The following is a 23216-nucleotide window of genomic DNA, read 5'->3' as shown; positions in this document are numbered from 1 at the left end:
TATAGTCTAATATATTATATGGCTATAACTAATACTAATATATATATTAATACTAATAATCTAATATAGACTATAGTTATAATTATACTAATATAGTTATACTAAATCACTACAACTAATACTTATATATAACTATACTAATAGTCTAATATATATTTTTTTAATACATGGGAGGAGAGATTCGATCCATGATTCTCTTAGTGAGAAACCAAAGAATAGTCTAATATTAATACTATTATATAGTCTAATATATTATATAGCTATAATATATCTTAGTGACTGTTACACCTGAGATGGGAGGCCAAACATGATTGTTATCAGGTTTCTATGGAAATCCTGCTACAGAAAGGAGGAAAGAGAGCTAGAGACTCTTGAGATTGCTGAAACTAGAGAACCAAATGGCCTGGCTATGTATGGGGGACTTCAACGAAATTTTATGCAATGAGGAGAAACTGGGGGCAGCTACTAGACCTTTCTCTTAGATGGAAGCTTTTAGACTGGCTCTTGATGATTCTGACTTAAATGACTTGGGTTTCATTGGTTCAAAGTATACATGGAGCAATAATAGAGAAGGGAGAGGCTTCATAAAAAAAAAGGCTGGATAGAGTTCTAGCTAATGGTCAATGGCCTATGCAATATTGCAACAATGAAGTTCATGTATTACCTGTGTTGAACTCTGACCATTCTCCACTTTTAGTTCTTTGTGATAATGAGGAAGTTGCAATGAGCAGAAAAGAAAGGATATTCAGGTATGAGGCCTATTGGTCTTTGAAACACGGTTGTAAGGACATAATTAGGAAGTCCTAACAAGTTAGCCTTAGAGGGGAGCACTCAGTGAAAAACCTCAAGAATGGCCTGGCAAAAGGAACTTGAAGGTTTGGGCTAAAGTCTCAGTTGGGAATCAAAGGTATTGAATTAGACAAAAGAGTGTTAGGATCCAGGAGATGCCGAGAATTAATCAAGGCGATTTTAATGAATCCATTAAAGACCTTCAAAATGAAGTTAACATGCTACTAGCAGATGAGGAGCTCAAATGGAGGCAAAGATCAAAACAGCAGTGGCTGAAGGAAGGTGATAAGAATACAAATTTCTTCCACAATTGTGCCTTTGAAAGAAGGAAAACTCAAATTATATCAAGGCTCATTAATGAAGGGGGAGTCTATGTAAATGATCCAGCTGACATTTGTGAAACCTTCCAAATGTATTATAAGAACTCATTTATGACATTCAACCCGAGGGACATCTCTGAAGTGCTAAGGGATTTGAACCTAGTGGTGACACTTGAGATGAATAGTCAACTCATCAAACCATGCACACAAGAAGAGGTAAAACATGCTTTGTTTGAGATGGACCCTCTGAGTTCTCCAGGCCCTGACGGATTCTCAGCTAGTTTTTTCCAAGACCACTGGGAAACTGTATGTGAGGGGGTGTTCTCTGCAGTCAAAGAGGTCCTCAGTGCAAATAGGAGGGTGCATGATCTTAATGAGACCTTCATTGTTTTGATCCCGAAGCAAAGAAATCCAACAATAGTGGCTGAATACCGTCCCATTAGCCTTTGCAATGTGGGTTTAAAAAGTGGTCTCAAAAGTATGGGCCTACAGAATGAAGCCTTTCCTGTCAACACTGATCTCCCCTTCTTAGAGTGCTTTTGTCCTTGAGCGTTTGATCTCTGATAACATAATAGTTGCCTATGAAGTCATGCACTCCATGCAGCACAGAATGAAGAACAGAAAAGAGAGTTGCATGGCAATGAAGCTTTGAGATGGGCTTATGACCGTATAGAGTGATCTTTCTTGGAAGCTGTCCTACTTAAGATAGGCTTTGAGAAGGAATGGGTTGCCTTAATATTGCAGTGTGTATCTTCTATCAAATACTCCTTGTTGATAAATGGTGTTCCCCAGCAATTTTTCCAACCATCGAGAGGCCTTAGACAAGGGGGCCCTCTCTCCCCTTATCTCTTTATTTTATGTATTGAGGTGCTTGGGAATATGTTGGACTCAGCTGAGACAAAGGGTTTTATCTCGGGTTTCCCATTTGCTAGGGGTTCTTTACTGGTTAACCACCTTTTCTTTGTAGATGACAGCTTGCTTTTTTGTAAAGCAAATGCCTTAAGAGTGGAGTAGATTGTTTAGACTTCTAAACTCTTATGAAGTTGCTTATGGACAGAGATTAAATTTGGAGAAGTCAGCCATTTTTTTTAGCAAAAACACTCATGCAGTTGCAAAACAGGTCATTCTCTCAACAGATAGGATGAAGGAAGCAAATCACCTTGAGAAGTATCTAGGACTACCATCCTATGTGGGGAAGAACAAACTTGCTTCCTTTAGGCCTATCCTAGACTCGATTAGAAATTGAGTTCAAAATTGGAGGGTGAAATTCATCTCTAATGCAGGCAAAGAAGTGCTTTTGAAGTCAATAGTGCAAGCTATCCCCACGTATTGCATGAGCATCTTTAAACTCTCTAAGGATATAATCAAGGCTATTAACAAGCTAATGCAGTAATTATGGTGGGGTAGTAGAGGGGATAGGACAAAAACTCAATGGCTGCCTTGGAATTTGCTTGGAAAGAACAAAACATATGGTGGGCTTGAATATAGGGACTTTGATCTTTTCAATCGAGCTCTCCTAGCCAAACAAGGCTGGAGACTGATTCAACAAACTAATTCTCTAGTGGCTAAAGTATTAAAAGCCAAGCATTTTCATAGATCTGACTTCCTGCATGCAAGAATTGGTAGCAATGCCTCTTATGTTTGGAGGAGTTTATTGGAAGCCAGACCAGTATTGGAAGAGGGTTTGATATGGCGCATTGGGAATGGAAATGAGGTCAACATTTGGAGGGACAAATGGATCCAGCAACCTACTTCATATAAGGTCCAGACTCCTCCGGTTGAGGGATTGGCCCATTGGACAGTTGCTGACCTTATAGATGAGCAGATAAAAGGATGGAACATGCCTCTTTTGAAGAGTTTTTTCTGTGAAGAGGATATCAACAACATTTCTAGGATCCCTATCAGCTGGAGGGGTATCTCAGACCAACTAGTGTGGATGTGTACTAAAGATGGACTGTTTACAATGAAGAGTGCCTATCACCTTCTCGGGGACATGGAACAACATTCTATAAGACAATCATCTAAGAGAGTGAATCACAAGGAGATCTGGTCCTCTATTTGGAAAATTAAGGTCCCAAATGCAGTTAAAATGCTCTTATGGAGAGCTTGCCACGATTCATTGCCAACAAATCTTAATCTTAGTAAAAGAAGAATTAGGGAATCTTCTCTTTGCCCTGTGTGTAATTTGGAGTCTGAGTGTATAATACACGCATTATGGGCTTGTGAGTCAGTGCAGGATGTATGGGGAATTAGTTCTAGGAGTCTACAGAAATTGCAAGTCAATTTTCAAACATTCAAAGATTTAGTGAGCCACCTCCTTTCAGTAATAAATGAGGAAGACTTTAAAAGTGTTTTTTGCTATCACCATATATCTAGTGTGGAAGAGAAGGAATGAGCTTGTGTTTGAAGAGAAATTTGAGGACCCTTCCAAGCTAGTTCACAACAGCCACCAGATGCTTAGAGACTTCAAGGCAGCCACTGAATGCTGTTCTTCCAAACAACTAGAGAGGCCTTAAGTTGCAGACTGGACTCCTCCACCTATGAATGGCTTTAAGGCCAATTGCGATGCTGCTGTAGATAGAGTAAGGTGCAAAATTGAAGTAGGGGTGGTGGTGAGGAACTAGGAAGGTAAGGTGATTGCCACTCTGAGATCTCAAAGGAATCTATTCCCTGATGCAAAGCTGGTTGAGGCAATGGCTGCTCTGGAGGCTGTAATCTTCTGTAAACAACTACATCTACAAAGCCTTATTCTTGAAGGGGATGCACTCGGTGTGTTCCAAGACATTACACAGAGACAAGGGATTGGAGCACTACAGGCTTGATTCTCCAAGACATCAAAGCAGAAATTAGAAACTTTCCAACTTGGTCGTTTCAATATGTCTCTAGAATATCTAATTGTATTGCCTATAGTTTAGCAAAAGATGTTGTAAAACTCTCTGAGGAAAGTATTTCTTTAGAAGGAGTCCCTCCGTGTATCCAACATTTACTATAGTAAAGAGGAACAAGATTGACTATTCAAAATAAAAAAAAAAAAAACTAAAACTTATATTTATTCTAATACTAATAGTCTAATATAGACTATAGTTATACTTATACTAAATTACTAATATAGTTATACAAGTATAAGAGTTTAGTCTAATTAGACTATTAATAATAATTTTGATATTATTACTAAACGGCGCCGTTGCATCTCCAGTCTCCAAAACCCTGAGTCTAAAGACGGTGAGACCCGCCCCTCTTCCTCAGTCTCTCCCTCTGCCTCGCAGCCTCTGCATCTCTGCCCTCTCACGCGGCCACGGCCCACGCGGTTGCACTGTGCACATCTCGCCGTCGCCCCCTCAGCCTGAGTCCCCTCCCTCTTACCGTTGCCCCCTCAGAAACACAGACCCACTCTCTCGCCGTTGCACCTCCCCTCACGGCCTCACCTGTCGAGCCGTTCCCGTCGCACACACAGCCCCTCGGCCCCTCTCTCAACGCTGCGCTGCCCTCTCTGTCTCTCACCGTCTCATTCTCACCGTCTCACGCAGCCCTCCCATCTCTCACGCAGCCTGCAGCCCCTCTCTCTCGTCTCTCTGTCTTCGACGGTAATTTTTCTTGGAACAATCTCGGATGTGTATATCATTTTTAATATCATTTTTAATCTCCGTTGGTTTAATTGTTATGGGAACTTTTTTTTTTCAAAGGTTTATTGGTTAAATGGGAACTTTAGACATCTTTGAGAATTTTCGTCTAGGTGTTGCTTGGACTTAATTCCTATACAATTTTGTGCATCTTTCTTTGAGGTCAGGATTGTTTAGACATATGCTCCCAGTTGTTAAAAGAAAGCAGAACAGAGAAACTATTTTACTTTGGGTTGTCGATTTCAAACACAACAAAGAAAGTCTAATACTTCCAAGTTGAGTGAGACTCTTACGTCTGCAATGATATGGTTGGGTTGCGGACTTCCTAGGTTTTTTTTTTTTTTTTTTCTAAGGACCACGTTAACCTAAAAGCTCTGTTTGTTTTGTTTGATTAAGCATTTGAGTTGAATGAAAGCTTTCAGGTGTGGCTTTGCTCAATTGCCTTGAGTCCCATATCTCTTGTATGACTTCCAAAGATGAAATCTCCCATTTCTACTAAGTCAAAAATGAAAAATAAAACATCTACTGAAATGTAAAAAAAACCTACCTACCAGTTGGATGCCCTTTAGAAAGATTTATTTGCTCTCATACATAGATGGAGTCAAGATATTAAAAGTAAAAAAAAAAAAAAAAAAAAAAACAGTTAAAATCATCTTCTTGAGGATTTTTATTTGTCTAACCTCAATAGTGAAGATCATTATTTTTTATAAACTTACTAAACATATTATATTCTTTCTAGGAATTTGTATTATAAATTTTTGTAAATTTTTGTGTTTCTTAAATTTACCATTGTTATTCCTTTCTTAAATCATTTTTTATAAATTTACTAAACATATCATTTTTCCAAAAGGTTTATGCAAATGTGAGGGCAGAGAGCAGCCTTTTACCTCTTAAGATAGGATACATTCCCAAGCATTGTATTGGGCTCTCATCCATAAACAGTACTGTTCCCTAAGAGCACCTGCTTTCATATATAGTGATGAATCTGATCTGTAATAATATTCTAGCTAGGTATCCTTTTGATGCAGTTTCAGATTCCATGCATTTGTCTTCAGCTATTGGTCTCTCTCTCACACATATATTTGTTCCAAGTTCTAGATTGCTAGTTACTTTCAATGCTTCTCTCTGTCACAAATCTCATGCATTCAATAAATTAAAACTGGAAAACCGGACCGAACCGGACCGGAATGGGTAAAACCGGATGTACTGGTTTAGGGGGATAAATGGTGCATAATCGGTTTTTGGAAATGCAAAACCGGTACATACCGGTTCGGTCCTAAGTTTTGTCCAAAACCAGACCGGAGCGGACTGGACCGGACCGGTTACACCCCTAGTAGCAACTACAAAAAAGAAAAAAATTTCTAACTCTAGGTAAGCCGAGCGGCTTCCCCTCCCCCCGCACGGCCTCTCTCTCAGAGTCCCACTTCACGGCCTCTCTCTCTCTTCTGGTAAGCCCTATCTATCTCTTCTCCCTTCGTTGTATTTGCCTCTCTTATTTCTTTCCACCAGAGATAAATAAGATGTGCACTTCCGTTCTTTCTCTACAGCTGATTGAAATGTAAGGTTTAGGTTTTCTGATGGGGTTTAGGGATCTCTCAACCTTGTCTGATAATCGCTCATATTTGGATTTTCTTTCTTTTTTCTTTTCAAATCAAAACCTCTGTTCGGTGTAACAGAAAAAGGGAGACGGCTCTATGTCTCCTGCGGCCTCCTTGAATTTGAAACATGACCAAAAATATAACTTCTATTTGCTTTTGGGCCATAAAAGTGATCAGCTAAGAATTATTTCAACTGCTCAAACATCTCTCATGTAAATGATATCTCGGTGGGGTATCAGTGCATGTTTGCGAGGCTGACTTTGTTTTTTTGCGTCAACTAATAAGCCTAAAAATGGAACAGAACGTTAATGGAAGAAAGAGACTTTTCTAGATTCATGTCGGTTGCTTCCATGCCACTAACAGCTGCCTGATTGAAGATAATATTTTCATTCTTTCTTTTATTTATTTATTTTTATGACTTTTCACAGTGTAAAGAATCCATGGAATTCAAAACCTTTTTGAGTTTGATATTGATCTTACCTGACCACTTTTATTGTGCCTACTCCCTGTATATCTACATTGAGTTTGACAGTCTGCCTGTATATCTACCGATTTCTTTTTTGTTTTCCAGCAGATTTATTTTGAGTTATAAAGTCTATGATAAATGGGATAACGAAATAGCTTGTCTATGAAACATCTATTTTGAGTCCTAGGAAACTTGTTTGCTTTTGTTTCTGTTTCTGGGCTCCATGTGCAGATTCTGGCTGCACATATAAAGGCAAGGTGTGCCAATTTGTGTTAGCTTGATATGTATTATTGGAGTTGTGCTTTTAAGTTTAAGTTTTTAGAATAATTTATCCTCCAACACTTTTCTGATTCTATTTTAAGTAGTTCCAGTCACTTGTCGGCTTTTATATATCAAGAGGTCAGTCAGACAAGTATATCTTGAGTTATAAAGTCTATGATAAATGGGATAACGAAATAGCTTGTCATTTTATATACTGTCCAAGTCATGCATATATCTTTTTATGTTTCAGACTTGCAGTGATATGATCCATTAACTTCTTTATGCAAAATGTGCACAGGATCCTGATCATGGTGTTGACACATACTTTGGACTATGCACATATCCTGGATGTGAGCTACGCCACTGAATAGATTTTAAGGTACTTGATGGTATCCTGTAAAAAACTATTAGAACAGACATCAACACTTGTATTTGTACTGGTGATTTACTTGTATGTTTACCCCCATATCCCAATGCACCGTTGGCTATTTCTGGGAGGATTCTCTGAGTTTTGGGTTTCTTAGCCTCTAGTAACACAATGGGAAGAAACCTCTACTGATCCATTTCTCATATCTTTTAGCACCCCCATGCAATTGTATTACTAGTGTTAACAGGAATTAGGGTGTGGATGTTTCTTGTAGTGATTAGTTGGATGTGGATAATGGATGATGGGAGTATATGTAACAATAGGACTTTCTTTTTATTTTTTATTTTGAATTTTTGAAAGCATGTTAGTATGTTACTTGTTTTTAGTTAGTTGTATTTTTTGTTATAATCAAAAGTGAATTATTTAGTTTAGATTGTAATTTTTGAAAAAATTGAAATTTGAAAGCCCACACATTTTTTTTTAAAAGTGGGCCAAATATGAAGTTAAAAACGACAAAAAACAGCCCAAAATCCGACTCCGCTCCGACAAGTCCAAGTCGGAGTCGGAGATTGGGCCCTCCGACTCCGACTTGGTTGGTGCTCAGCCCTATCCACAATTAGTTGTCAGGTCTTGGTCTTCTTCACTACCAAAAAATGCCAATGTATGAAGATATAGATTGAAGCTTTTTTCTTTGTTTTTCTTTTATCATTTTCTGAATTTTCTCTGAATCACTTGGGAAAACTTTAAAAACATTATGGTGGCAATAGGCGTTCCGTCGTCATGTCAAGGACTCATGCAATTTTCATTATTTTTGTCAACCATTGAAAACAAGTTGAAGGTTTGCATGGAGATCTTTACAGGGTAGATCAAAATTCACTATTAGACTCATGAGAATTCCATGCGCAAGGGCTCTTGAAACCCTAGGAGTATGAGAGATTAGCCATTCCCTTTGAGGGTTTCAAAGTCTTTACAAAAGTCCCAAAACAGTCTGCCTTCGAGTTCTTCCAAAAACTTTTCTGTTTTACAGTTTTCTAAGTATCTTCCAATGTCAGTTTCTTGAACTTACTTACCTTAGAGAATCTGTAACGCTCACCACCAACCTGTTCTGCATGCATTAAATTCCTTGTAGCACGGCTCAACTCCAATCTATCAATTCCGCATACTTTGGATTGAGGCGCAGCGATGGCGGTGGAAGAAGAGCAGAGAGAAACGACTACCAACAAAGTGATGTGCCTTTTGACAGATCCAGATGGAACACCTCTGGGAGCTGCCATGTACCTTCCCCAAAATGCTGGGCACCAACAGCTCCAGCAAATGGTCAACAAGCTTCTCAGCAATGTAACCTTTTGGATTTTGGCTTTTTTCTTTTGTTGTTGATCCTAGTGTTTTTTTTTTTTTTTTTTTTTTTGCCTGTGGAGAAAGTGCTGGGAAATAAATCAGTACATTGGACGAGCTCAAACTTTTTCTATCAAATTATCAAGCTTGAATCTTTCCGTTTGGTCTCTTCGGGTGCTTCCTTCGGTTGTTGAGAGATTGTAGATAGAAAAAATAACATATCTGAAGTTCACTTGCTTTTGAAATTTATTTGTGAAGAGTTTTTTGCTGAATTAGTTAAACTTCAAGGGGAGAATCACAGAGAAAAAAAATACTGCCACATGCTTTTCCTTGAATATTTTCTCGGTTTGTTCATTTTTAGTTATTTTTATCTTGAAACTTCAAGTTGATTAGAAAATGTTGTGCTTGTTGAATTATATGGCACATATTTGTTACAAGAATGAATTCCCAGTTTCAATCTTGTTCCAAATTTTTGCCAACCAACCAAATCTCTTAGTGTCTAGTAGCAGACGAGCAGTTTACCGTTCTTGCACTATGGGCCCAGATTGGACTCCTATGTAACCGATGCGGGCTTGTGCAAAATGGAAGCTCTGGTTATTTTCATTTTAGGAAGTACTGGGTTCGGGGACTTGCACTGTAGGGGATACTGTCCTGGACTTCTATTATAAAGTGGCAAGACATTTTATAAGTGTCAGGAATAATTGCCCAAGTCTGTATATGATATCTGACATGGTTGTGTTTCTGCTTCTATGAATATAACAGCCATGAAAGTCTATATATTTTTTTTTTTCTCAGGAGGAGAAGTTGCCTTATGCTTTCTATATATCAAATCAGGAGCTTCTTGTGCCGCTTGGCACTTATTTGGAGAAGCATAAAGGTTAGTCAGATGAAACATGTAGTTGAAGTTTACATTTTAGAGTTTTTAATTGGATTTTTATTTTTATATTTTACATTCCATTGTAGTAGGCATTTATGGGCTTTTGGAGGATTTACTAGGTTTTTTTATTTGAGAATATTTTTGGGTGGCAATTTGCAGTTTCTGTGGAGAAGGTGCTCTCAATAGTTTATCAACCACAAGCTATATTCAGAATTCGCCCAGTTAATCGTTGCTCGTCCACAATTTCTGGTATGTGCTACTAATGACGTTTCTTTATTATATTGGTTGCTTTTAGATGTTACATTGTATGATTTGAATGCAGCTGGATTTCAACGGTCTTGAGACTCGTTGTGGTCGTTATGTTAAATTAGTTTAACATGTCTGGGGGTTTTGTAATATTGCTGGTGCAGGTCACACAGAAGCCGTACTTTCAGTTGCCTTCAGTCCTGATGGGAAACATTTGGCAAGTGGTTCGGGCGATACCACTGTCAGACTTTGGGACCTCAACACCCAGACACCGCTGTTTACATGTACAGGTTTGAAGTCAAGGCTCTAATCAGACTCTGGGACTGTTAAACATAAAACCGATGTCCAAACACCTGAAAGGAAAATAATTGGAAAATGAAAAGGGAATACGGATAACTTAACCTATAAGACTTGCATAAGCTTTAAATGTGATTGTTTATTTTATAGTGAGAGTATTTTGAAGGGATTAATGTACTGTCTGGAAGTATATACAATTGATATTTTAAAGGTATCACTGTATATCTCCAAACTAAAACATTTCTCTTTTATCAGATTTTTGTTCTCACTGTTGAATGCTGCCTATTATTTAAGAATAAGACTTCTCTTAGCTCTCTTTCTTGTCCATATATCATAGAGTTGGGATATCAGTTTATGCATAATGGATGGCCAATCATCCTTTTTATTGTGTTAACAGTAAGCCTTCCTCTCATAACCAGGGCACAAGAATTGGGTTCTTTGTATTGCATGGTCACCAGACGGCAAGCATCTTGTAAGTGGGAGCAAAGCCGGAGAACTTCAATGCTGGGACCCTCAAACTGGGAAGCCATCTGGCAATCCACTTACTGTTAAGTTTTGATCTATTGATCATTGGATGTATTTGCTTCATTGTTTAACAAATTTTCTTTGACTCATGTTGGTTCACTATTTAAATTTTTGTTTGTATCTTTAGACACTCATGCATGGGTGTTACTCTTGTATATGTCCCTTGTACTTGGCTTCACCTATTTTAATAAAATTCTTATTTACTGATAAAAAAAATATTTTTCTTTTGCTTGGTTTGGTAAGTAAGTGGACTTACCAATACGTTCTCTATTGACTCTAATGTTTGGAATCTGCAATGCCACAGGGCCATAAAAAATGGATTACTGGTATCTCTTGGGAACCAGCCCATCTGAATGCTCCATGTCGACGGTTTGTAAGCGCCAGTAAAGATGGTGATGCACGCATTTGGGACGTTTCATTAAGGAAATGCATTATTTGTCTTAGTGGTCACACACTAGCGGTAACTTGTGTGAAATGGGGTGGAGATGGAGTAATTTATACAGGGTATACTTTTTTTATAAGTTAAAACTTTTTCTTAATTTCCTACAGTTTGATGCAATGCTTATTAGTGTAGCTCTCTATCTTAAGACTTGCAATAATTGAAGACATCCTTTTTGGATGACCCTGAAGGACAAGAAAACCATAATTTATTTTAAAATATAGCTAGACAACTTATTTTCCCTCTTTTGACAGGCCGACTCGGTTGATCATTGAACTTAGTCTTACAAGGACACATAAGTGCTTAATTGACTTTTCAATGTTGATCATTCCCCTTTTGTTTTTTGGTTGCTGGGGAACGACTCTGCTTTGAATGTTGAGTGAGTGAATAAATATTTACTTTGGTTGGCCTCTTGTCACTTCTTTATTTGTTTTGTTAATCCTTAGTTGGTTTGTTAATCCTTAGTTGGTTTGTCAGTACATGATCAAGATTACAATATATATGAACAGCTATATGATGGTTCTTATTGGTTTTTCTTTCTTTCTTTCTTTCTTCTTCTTCTTTTATTTATTTTTTATTTTTTTATGGTAAGGAAACTTACAATTGTGGCCTTCCATGTTGAAGCAAGTGTTATTTGCTGAATTGTGAATCACTAATCTGATAGTTATGCGATCTCCATGTTTACCTCTTTTTGGAAATATACATTCTGAATAAATGCTTAAATATGTGAATGTATACACATGCATTTGTTTGTGTTCTTATATGTTTTGCTTTTCTTCTTATGAAAGAAGAATTAAGTCAAAGAGATTAGATTTCTAAGGATAGCCTTTATTTGTTCTACCTACAAATTACAACTATACCTTCATCTCAACCATTGCAGCTCCCAGGATTGTACTATCAAAGTTTGGGAAACTACCCAAGGGAAGCTAATTAAAGAATTGAAGGTAACTAGATAAATCTTTGCTTGGCTATATAGGATTTGTAATTGCTTATGTGTATGCTTATTATTATATCATTGAGCACCTTCCAATCCTCTATAGGCCAGTTTACTGTGTTGTAAACCTGCCAATTTTTTATTATCATCTTGTAGTGACCATAGTTTAACTTGTCAAAAAGTTTTACCATAGTTAATGAAAGATTTCTACTTATAAAAAAAAGTTAATAAAATATTTCTGTTACTCTCTCTAGATCCTTTTCAAATCCCTTTTTTTTTTTTTTTTTTTTTTTTTTGGGGGGGGGGGGGGGGGGGTGATTTGTATAGGCATGATCTACAACCTTTGTTCGTTTATGATTTTATTAATCTCCTCAGTCTGAGATTGTAATACTTGGAAACACCTATTTGTTTTTTGTTTCTTAATACTGCTACTCAAGAACATGCACTTCTCGTTTTAGTATGTGTTAATAGTTATTTATCTTATACCTGATAAATAACATGATTCAAGGATGTTCACCCTTTTGGCTGAGTCAAACGATATACTCATTCTTCTATCGAAAGAAGGGAGAAATAAATTGGTTAAATTTGACCAAATGCATGATGTTGGCTTTTTGGGTTTCTGAACGTAAATAGGCCACTGCAATGTCACCTTATATCTTTAGTTATTGTCCCCCACTGTTATGGTTTCTCATCTACTGTTGTTGTCCTTTGTGTTGCTAATAATTCTTTCCCTTTTATTTTTATTTTTTTACCAACTTCCTCTTTTTATATTTGTTTTAGGGTCATGGACATTGGGTCAACTCTCTTGCATTGAGCACTGAATATGTTCTTCGCACTGGGGCTTTTGACCATACTGGCAAGCACTATTCATCACCGGAGGAAATGAAAAAGGTAACTGTCATTGAGTAGTATATATGATAGATTTTTGCTTCTTTTTCTTTGAGTTAGAGGTGGAGTTCGGTTGCTGGATGTATTAAATGAGATAATGGTTATGGAGCCAAATTTTAAACAGTTATAGGGCCTTTTTGTTCCATTGGTAGAGAGAATAGTAAAGCTGAAAAAAGAAATTTTGTTTGTTTTGAAGTAGTTTACTGGATTGGGGTCATCACAAGCATCTCTTACCCTTAATAATTTGTGACGTAGCCTTACTTTTTAATTATTTATATAAATGAATTTGGGGAGGACTAGATGCTCAAGTTTAAGGCTTCAGTTTTAGCTCATTTTAATGGGAAGACGCTTAGTTTTTTGGCCTTTTAGTATTCAAATCGTTAGGTGAAAACTTTTACCCACTATTCTTTTCCTGTCCGCCTCAATTATTGCCATGTGCTGTTGCAGCCGTAATGTTTTTGTCATGTTAGACTTCCGCTTCATGCACGAATGTTTTTCTACTTTTCTCCATCTTTCCTTCAGGTGGAACGAATTATTTCCCATTGTGCTACTAATTACAGGTTGCTTTGGAAAGGTATAACAAAATGAAAGGCAATGGCCCTGAAAGATTGGTTTCTGGATCGGATGATTTTACCATGTTTCTTTGGGAACCTTCTGTCAGCAAGCATCCCAAAACTCGCATGACAGGTCATCAACAGGTACAAATATTTTGTAATTTGAGTATCTGTTCTCAATTGCAATCCCAAATTATTCACATTTTGTGTTTCCCCTTCTGCCTCTGCCTCCAGATTGTTTCAATTTATTTTGAAACAATAAATTGTTCTGATGTATATATATTTTAACATATAAATTGCACGAATCTCGTCCTTTTAGTGAAAAACTAAAGTTTGTTCTTGTTGCTTTCAAACAGCTTGTCAATCATGTATATTTTTCACCTGATGGACAATGGGTTGCAAGTGCCTCATTTGACAAGTCTGTCAAGTTATGGAATGGTACTACAGGGAAATTCGTCGCTGCTTTTCGAGGCCATGTTGGGCCTGTTTATCAGATCAGGTTTGAACGATTTCCATCATTTATGCATCTACGTTCACTGACCTCGCAGCTAATCTTGATGTTGCATTTTGTCATACAGCTGGTCTGCAGATAGTAGGCTTCTTTTGAGTGGTAGCAAGGATTCCACACTCAAGGTATTCTAAAACTATTACTCTTTCTTCTGGTAGTTGCAAGTCCCGAATTGACTAAGAGCCTTTGGCTCCACAAGGTGTTGGAAAAACAGTTCTAACGTTGGGCATTACAGAGAGAAGAATAGATGTATAGGGATTATGCATTGTCAAAAAATGGTGTCCTATAAATGTATATAATGTCATTTCTTTAAAATTTGAAGATATCGCAGAATGCTATGCACTGCTATAAGATTCATTTTATAGCCTCTGACTGAGTTTAAACAATGAACAAATTGTAGTCTATTATGTATGAATAAATATTCGAATTTGACTAGGTTTGGATTTGTGTAAACACTACTAAAAAGCATGTATATGTAGATTTGGACCTCAGTTGATGTGGTGCTAATTTTTTTGCCAAGGATGAGCATATTCATGACCTTTGATTGAAATTTATTAAAATTGTCTAGGTTTGGGATATCCGGACACACAAGTTGAAACAAGACCTTCCAGGTCATGCGGATGAGGTATGTTCTATGTCCAAAAACAAGAGTCTTTCATATCTTATTTTGAATTTTAAATTGACATGTTGGTAACTGCTTTTTGAAAGGTTTATGCTGTTGATTGGAGTCCAGATGGTGAAAAGGTAGCTTCAGGTGGTAAAGATAGAGTATTGAAGTTATGGATGGGTTAAAATTGACCGAGCCCCCCCAATACATGATTGAAATTTTGATAGGTGTGTAACTATTGCGTTAGCTATCAGATACCATATATTGTGTGTTCTGCACTACTTGAAGTGATGTTGAGTAAGATAATATTTTATTAATAACTTGAGAGGGTAATGGTATAACCTCCCTCTCTCCCACTCTCTAAATGCACGATAAACAAGTCGATGTGAGCTTCTGCAATGATGCACATTAATGATGGCTCTTAAAACAATGTTTTTCCAACAGGCTAAGAGATGCACTACTATTCTGGAAGACATCACTCACTCTAATCCCACAAAGGCCAAAAATTGTATTGTGTTTCATGCACTAACCATCTCCTCGAAAACGACACATTTAGACTTAAGTTCTAACATGGATAGATAATTCCAAAATAAATTGTGAAGTTAAGGCCTAAACTTTCTGCTGCTCTCATTGAATGAGAATTGATAGTTGCAATTGTGAGTGCGCAAGCATCGTGCAAGCATTTTGAAAAAAGTGAATAAATATGGAATCTACATGAAAAAAGAAATTAATTTTTTAATAGTAGATTTCACTCTTTTTCAAAGTGTCTGGACGACGATTGTGCACTCCATTACTGTATGTAACATTACTCATCTAATTAACATGTTGCATAAACCAAGTACAAAAACTTCTGAACAGTCGGTTTGAGGGAAACGATAGTTCGGTAAAGAATTATATTTATCTTTTTGTACTGTAAGCATGTATGACACAGTAAATCTTCAAGTGTAGTGATAGGGTTACTATTCTATTACTATCTATTTACTACCCAAGTGCATTTCAAGTTTTTATATTTTTTTTTATCATTTTCTTTTCAGTATTTTTTTAACATCCTTAATCACTAAGAAAAAAATTTAAAAAGATATATAACTATACTAATACTCACTTCCTTAAGCATTAAGTTAAAAAAAAAAATCAAATACAAAAAAAAGTAGCAGATGGGTAGTAATAGGTTAGTTTTCTATTATTATTCAATCTTCAATGTGTAACCTGTGTGAATAAAAAATTGACAAGTTGATGCTAGTATTGGGTATATGGTAGGGGTGCTACCTGCATGGTGTGGGGCGGGGGCACCCCCTCCTTGCCCCCTGCCCCGCACCATGCGGGTGGGGGGGTTTCATACCCCACCCCCTGCCCCGCTATCGAGAGGGGGGGGGGGGGGGGGTTGAAATCTCACCCTGCCCCGCCCCTAGTATGGGGTGTTCCATGTGGGGTGGGGGCCCTAGCCTATGTGGGGGTGGTGGGCGGCGCCCTGCTGCCCACCCCTAGTATATGGATACATCGCTTACTTTTTAGGAAGATTTATATCAGGGAAGAGTTCACGCATAAGTTTCACAAATTTAGAAAATTGGAGAACTTTTCCAACTAAACAATATCTTCCGCACGCTGATGGATTCTCGAAGGCTAGTATATGTGCATTAGCAACATCTCTAATATCAACCCATCTGGGAGACATAAATGGAATACTTTCAGCCCTTGCATAAGAGAATGTCAACTGCTTGCATCACAAAAGATTGCGTCTTTTAGAAGAGGGAATCAGGCATAAACCACTTTCTGGGAGAAACTAAGACGTTTTTAAAGATTATGAGCTGTATAGTTTCCAAAATTACCTTCAAAGGAAATGCAAGAACATAGTCATTGCAAGAGTTTCATCATAATGAAGATGACAAGTAATTCCAATAGATGTGTATAAGTACTAAAAATCGTTCAAGATGAAATATGTAAGATTTATTTAACCCCTAAGTGTTGGCTCTAGTGGTAAAGGCCTTGGGCTTAGGGGTATGCTCCCCCTAGGTTTAAGGTTCAAATCCCATTAGGTCATTGGATTGGGAGATTTTCCCTTGAATTACTCGATGTGTACTTGCGGAAAACTTCTTGTCAAGGGTCTGTGCACCCCTGGGATTAGTCGAGACTCTGTTCTTGGACACCCGGTGCCAATAAAAAAAACAATGTAAAATTTATTTAGCATAAAGTTGATATAACTGGGATGTTATGCAGAGAGATAAACCATCTGGTGATCGACTTTTCATTTTTTCTTTTTGCTGCATGTGATACCTGTAGTAGAAGCTACTCCCATATTTTTTGCCTTTCTGGCAAAGCTGTGGGTGAGGATAAGTTAGGTCTTGCCATCTTGACCTTTCACATGAAACACCGTAAGAATGAGCAGTGATGTTATAATTCCCATGTAATTGTTATAGTACAAATAACTCAGGGATTTGTACATAATAAGATTCAATATATTACTTCTAATGACAAATTTAAATCACTTGGGAAAAACAAAGATGGATGAAGGGATGATAGCATGATGAGGATGCTACATTGTAGTACTCGGGATTCAGGAAAACAACAGGAGTTCACGAAATGAGAGTAAGCAACATGGAAGAAGAATAGAAAGTAACTCAAAAATTAAATATTTACCCACACAATTCCAATTGAGAAATGTTTTAACCACAAAGAAATCTCATAAAGTAAATCTACAAAATTACGTGACTTGATGTGATCAGTTAGATTATAAATTTACTTTTGTTTTTAAAGTAGATCTTTTTTTTTTCCTCATCAAGAGCCAGTCTATTAGGGACCGAGGTCAAGTCCCTAAACACTAAGTTCTCCACGCCAATGGTGGTCTTGTGATGACTGAATACTTGTTCCTCTCTTGCTTGGTTTTCGAGCAATGATGGTCAAGATGACTACTTGGTTATGGTGAGGTTATGTGTTTAGGCTAGGATGAGTGTATGGAGTGGGGGAATGGTCAAGGAATGGAATGAGGTACAATGAATGGGGTGCACGGCACTAGAGTGGGCTAGGGTTGGCGCCACTTGGAAGATGAGGTTTAGGGTTTGGAAGGTGTGTGATGGACGGCTAGGGTTTGGGTGTAGAATTGGAAGTTAGGAATGGTATGCGGTCGGCTAGGGTTGGCCGAACAAGGCTAGGGAGAGATTTTAGGAAGTGGTTCCTAAAATCTAGGAATTCAATTTGGAAAGTGGTTGGCTGATTATGGTGAAGTGTTTGGGTCAACTAGGGTTCCTAAATTATAGGAACACTAGTTTGGTAAGTGGAGTGGGCAGCTAGGTCAAGTCCCAATAAGGTAAGTAGTAGCCAAATAGGGCTTTGCACCAAGGGGGAAAGTGTGTTTCGGCTAGGCTAGGGTTTGATGAGGCAAATCAAATATGGAAAGTTGACAAACAATGTGTTGGTCGACTTTTATGGATTGAATGGATTGGAAGAGCAACTTATGAAGAACACCAAGAACAAAATGAAGAACACTAAAAAATACAAGCAAATACTTATGAACTTGAATGAACAAAAGCATAAACAATAATAATTCAAGACTTGATTCACGAATTGCACAAGAATTAAATAAACCTCATATATTGATAAACTCAACTTGGATTCACGAATTGCACCAAGTTGCAAATAACAAGATAGATGAATCACACTTATTCAAAGAATTGCAAAGTGTGATTCTCTCTTTGGGATTCACGAATTTCACCCAAAAAGCCCAAGTGCAATGGCACCGGTTTGTGATCTCTCAAACAATAGTCTTCCCTCTAGGAGTTTGCCAAAAGATCCTAAAGCAAATGAAAGATGTCCTATTTATAAGCAATACAACTTGGAAACCCCCAATAGGTCCCTTGAAAATAAATAATTAAATCAAATGAATTAAATAAAATAAATAACATGATAGTGGTCATGGACCAAGGCTAGCTGTGGCATGCATGGCCCATGGTGGGCTAAGTTGGTGCATGGTGGTCTTCGGTTTGGTCTATGGTCAGGTGGTGCGGCATGGCTTGCTGATGGTGAGCGATGGTGGTGCACGGCATGGCCCAGGCTGGTGGCCTAGGCATTGAGTCTGCAGGGCATGGGCTGGAGCCATGCGCTGGATGGCATGCTTGGTGGGCATGCCACTGGCCTGCTCTACAAGGCACGGGCTGGAGCTGTGCGTTGGATGGCATGCCTTAAGGCATGCCACTAACCTCGCTGGAGTGCGGCAGGGTTGGGCAGGTGTGCGCGCATGCGCACTGGGTGGACTGGCAGTGCCGCGCAAGCCCTTGAGATGCAAGGGCCACGAGGCCCATCAAGGAGCACATGGGCCTGCGCACAATGACTCGCAGGCGCTCGCAGTGCGCAGCGGCTTGCATTGCCACGAGCATGCGCGCACAGTCCAGAGTTGTGCGCATGGCTGTGCGCATGAGTGTGCGGCGCATGCCTGTGCGCCTTGCTGAGCGCGTGGGCATGCGGCGCATGGTTGTGCGTGTTGCCGCGTGCATGGGTGCGCGACGCATGGCTACGCCCGCAAGCAGGCCCTCACTAGCCTCGCTAGCCTGCATGCTGGGTGCCCCGTGTGTGCTAGCGCGCGGGCCAAGGCATGCATGCATGCTGGGCATCCCGTGCTCGTCACCCCACGAGCCAAGGCATGGTTGTGGGCTAGCCAATGTGTTTGTCCCCACCATGACTAGGGCATGTGCGGCATTTCTAGAGGCAACTCGACGTGAGGGCCTAACAAAGTCGCCACATACGTAGTGGCCCTGTCCCAAGTTTATTAAAATACCTCATTTATGGCGGAGAAAAACCGTGGTTACATCAATACGCTAAATAGAGCCAAAACCAAACCAAACCAATAAAAACCATGCAATAAAATCATAACTCCAAACACCAACTTTGACTAACACAAGAACCACCAACTAAGTCCAATGCACTAACGACGCAAAGCAGGAAGCCCCAACCTGTCAACCTTTAAAATCCCTTTTAGTCGATGAGGAATAGCGCTAAAAGCCACCCACGTCCCATAATCATGCTCGGAGGCAAACCTCGCTAAAAAATCTGCCCCTACGTTACACTCACGATATACATGCCTGACCTTATGCCTCAAGCTTGAAAGCATCTGTATTATTACCTCCCAAAAATCTTCCAGGTACCAAATACCACAACGCCTCTTCTCCAGCCAATTAACAATTAAGAGAGAATCAAGCTCCACTTCTATTTGTTGTAATCCCAACTCCAGATAGTGCTGCAGACCATAATAGAGGGCTAAAAGTTTCGCCATATTATTCGTCTCATATTTTAAAAATAGATCTAACGTATCATATGAAGTCATTCCAAATAATTGCATACACCTCAAAATAGGTTGCCATAGAGTCATACTTTAATAGGTTAGACCCATATTAGCAAACACTTTCCACCAGTTACTCGCATGAGGAGCATATACCATATAGTTTACAGGGCTACACTCACAAAAGATGGGAGACAAACAATCAAGGGGGAAAAAGGAAACAAAGGAAGGAAATAATAGACTAACATATTGTCTGCACAAGATAACTTGTCCCTAGCTTGCCCTCATATACATGCCATTATGGTTTAAGTGAGAATTAGCAGTCACAAAATCATTAGCAAAGAACTTGAGAAAAAGATAATATGTAATAAGAAATTAGCATATATATATATATATATATGTGAACCTTCGATTCCTCACAAAAAGCTGGATCTGAAAACCAAGTCTCATCAACTAATACATCAGCCATTGAGGATGTTATAACCACCCTTTTTAACAGATGAAACTTTAGCACATGATCTAAGAACGTTAAGTGTTCCCTTCACAGCTGGTACTTTAATTAATTCGGCCTAAAAGGAATTATAAACAAAGGCATTTGAATTGGGTAAGTTGATAATGCACCAGTGCATTTAAATGTAAACTCTTGCAAAGTATTTGGACAGACTATGGCATTTTTCCATCTTAAATTTGAATGAGTTCAAAGAGATGCTAACAAAGACTTGCATGTGAACATTGGAGAAGATCTATTGGAAGTATTAATTGTAGATAAAAGATGTATCCAATGAATATCAACAAGCATATGTGAAAGCCCAAGAGGGTAATTTCATCTGAATAAACCCCTGAAAGAATAAAGTCACATCATGGACTACTTCAAATTATAAGGAGACATGAAATTCATCCACTTTTGGTAAACAACTAAGCATTATACGACCCATTGGCATAATACATGACATTTGCTTTGGTTCAATTAGCATGAAACAGAACGTACCTAAGGATCGTTGGCATTGAGATAATATTAAGTTGTAAAATAGTCATTTTACACGTGTACTTGTATTTTATTTTGAATTTTACGTTTGTTTGTATTCTTTAGGCTGATTTATTTTAGTTCTCAGTATAAATACTTGTAATTGTTTTATTTTACACACCTTGACATTTTGGACAGTTTTGGTATTCTTGAATTCAAGAACCTTCTAGGGTTTTCATTCTTGATATGGTATCAGATGTCTCTTGAAATTCATCATCTCATCTTATGGCACTGACTGTTCAGAGTCCCTTTTCTTCCTATCAAGATGCTACGAGCCCCTTCTTCCTTCATCCCAGCGATAACCCCAGTGTTGTTCTGGTCACACAACTCTTGCTTGGGGACAACTATCACACTTGGTCTCGTTCAATGGCTATGGCTCTCTTTGCGGAAAACAAGTTAGGGTTCATGGATGTTACGATCCTCAAACCAGACTCCAACGATTCACTTTTCTCTTCATGGTTGCGTTGTAATAACATGGTGATTTCTTGGTTACTTAACTTTGTTTCTCCTGAAATTGTTGTTAGTGTACTGTATGTTACCACTGCTTTTGAGATTTAGACCGATTTAAAGGAACATTTCTCTAAAAAGAATGGCCCTAGGATTTTTCAAATCTAGAAATCAATTTCGTCCTTGTCTTAGGGACAACTTTCTGTTTGTGCTTATTTCACTTGATCGATTGAAGGTTCTTTGGGATGAATTGGTTAATTACAAGCCAATTCCTGTATGTTCTTGTGGTGTTGTGAATATGTTGAATTCTTATGTTCAACAGTAATGTATTTTACAATTCCTTATGGGACTTAATGAATCTTTTTTTTTGGGCTAAGACTCAGATTTTGTTGATGGAGCCCTTACTGCCGCTTAACAAGGTTTTTTCTCTTGTTCTTCAAGAAGAGCAACAGAGAGAAATCTCTGTTACTCCTCCCTCCTCTTGCTGGTGCTCATGCTTTTGTTGCTAACTCTGATACTTCGAGATTTGTAAAATCTTTTTCTAAGAAAGATCGAAAAGTTTGTAAGTATTGTGGAATAACTGGTCATGTTGTTGAGAAATGCTACAAACTCTATGGCTTTCCTCCGGGGTACAAGCAAAAGCCACGGCAGCAGTCCATGGCAAAGCAAGTTATCCTCAATGATAACTCTTCAGTAGAATCTCCATTCTCCTTGACTGAGGCCCAATGTCAGTAATTGTTGTCTATGCTCACTCTCAATTCTCAACATAAGTCTGATGATTCCAGGCATATGGTCAATGTTGTAGTCTCTTCCTCTCATTCTTTATCTGGTATTGTTTCATGTAAACATTTTGTTTTTAATTCTAGTACACATACTTCATTTAGTTCTTATAATCTAGTTGGATACTTGATACGAGGGCTACAGACCATATGGCCTCCTCTATTGATTCTTTTACATCTGTCACCCCTGTTCTAAATATTAAAGCATATAATTTCGAAAGCGAAAAATAATCTTTTCTTAGTGATTATAAGGAAGTTTGGAGCAAAGTGAACCGATGATTGATCGAAGCTGTTCAACTACTTTAGACTACAAGAGTTGGTTCCAAGAAACTCAAGGAGCTTTGAAAAAAAACAAAAAATATATGTAGTATTAGCTGTATCCCTCTCTTATGGGAAAGGAAAATCCTATACACTCCCAACTGAAGGAGGTCAAAATTAAAGAAAACATCAATTATAGAAGAAACCCTTATGTAATCTGATGAGAGAATTAGATAATATGTGATAATACTTTTGAATACTTACTTGGGTCACGAACAGAGGCATTGACAGTGTATCTGCATTGGAGCAAGAGTTTCACTAGCCACGATGCAATTTATCCGGACGCTCCTGTTATGCAAACTACCTTCTCTGCTCCACCACTCATTCTGTCCCTCTTCACACTGACTTCTTATAAAACACCCTTTCTCTGTGTTTGTATTCAGATGTTTTGACTAATACCTCAACTCTAAATTATTTCCGTAAAATAAAGTGCATATCCCACAAAATTTACTCAAATAAAAACTAAGCCCACCAAAAATACATTTCCACTTAATATTCATTTAACATAATCCCAACTCAAACACGAATTCAACTTTTCACTTTGGCCCAAATTAAACCGAACAACCCACTAGCATAAACAAATTGACTGAAAATAATATAACTTATGAAAGTCAGCAGTGGAAAGGCTGAAAATAAAATGAAGAGAAGCAAGATAACACTCGAGACCTCATGGTCGTGCATTGGACTCACTGTGAGAGAAGCAACAAGCGGCGGGCTCTGTTGAAGAAATGAAAAACAAGTTGATGAATGT

The 23216-nt window shown here is 38.2% G+C and overlaps 1 protein-coding gene and 1 pseudogene across 2 annotated transcripts; one reads left to right on the top strand and one right to left on the bottom strand.

Annotated features, from left to right (window-relative positions):
* Window positions 1-4349: 4349 nt before the first annotated feature.
* Window positions 4350-14951, top strand: LOC121255793 (notchless protein homolog). Of its 2 annotated transcripts, XM_041156312.1 has the most exons (16): window positions 4350-4693; window positions 6101-6177; window positions 7353-7433; window positions 8551-8759; window positions 9552-9633; window positions 9793-9882; window positions 10044-10169; window positions 10596-10723; window positions 11006-11205; window positions 12021-12084; window positions 12855-12965; window positions 13523-13660; window positions 13873-14015; window positions 14095-14149; window positions 14593-14649; window positions 14733-14951. In XM_041156312.1, the coding sequence occupies exons 4-16, from the start codon at window positions 8604-8606 to the stop codon at window positions 14814-14816; spliced, it is 1434 nt and encodes a 477-aa protein (XP_041012246.1). In that variant the 5' UTR covers window positions 4350-4693; window positions 6101-6177; window positions 7353-7433; window positions 8551-8603; the 3' UTR covers window positions 14817-14951. The 2 variants fall into 2 exon arrangements, with proteins under 2 accessions (XP_041012246.1, XP_041012245.1); XM_041156311.1 differs by lacking the exon at window positions 6101-6177.
* Window positions 14952-16132: 1181 nt separating this feature from the next.
* Window positions 16133-22790, bottom strand: LOC121255108 (annotated as a pseudogene).
* Window positions 22791-23216: the final 426 nt, after the last annotated feature.

Source organism: Juglans microcarpa x Juglans regia, chromosome 3D (assembly GCF_004785595.1).
Source record: "Juglans microcarpa x Juglans regia isolate MS1-56 chromosome 3D, Jm3101_v1.0, whole genome shotgun sequence".
NCBI classification, from domain to species: Eukaryota; Viridiplantae; Streptophyta; class Magnoliopsida; order Fagales; family Juglandaceae; genus Juglans; species Juglans microcarpa x Juglans regia.
The sequence above is the reverse complement of the archived record's forward strand: the minus strand, read 5'-3'. Positions and strand labels throughout refer to the sequence as shown.

Excerpts from the sequence above, each read along its gene's own strand:
- LOC121255793 (XM_041156311.1), top strand. The coding sequence starts at position 8,604 with ATGGCGGTGGAAGAAGAGCAGAGAGAAACGACTACCAACAAAGTGATG. Across the intron at positions 10,170-10,595 it reads ACCGCTGTTTACATGTACAG|GGCACAAGAATTGGGTTCTT; the intron begins GTTTGAAGTCAA and ends TCTCATAACCAG. Across the intron at positions 10,724-11,005 it reads CATCTGGCAATCCACTTACT|GGCCATAAAAAATGGATTAC; the intron begins GTTAAGTTTTGA and ends GCAATGCCACAG.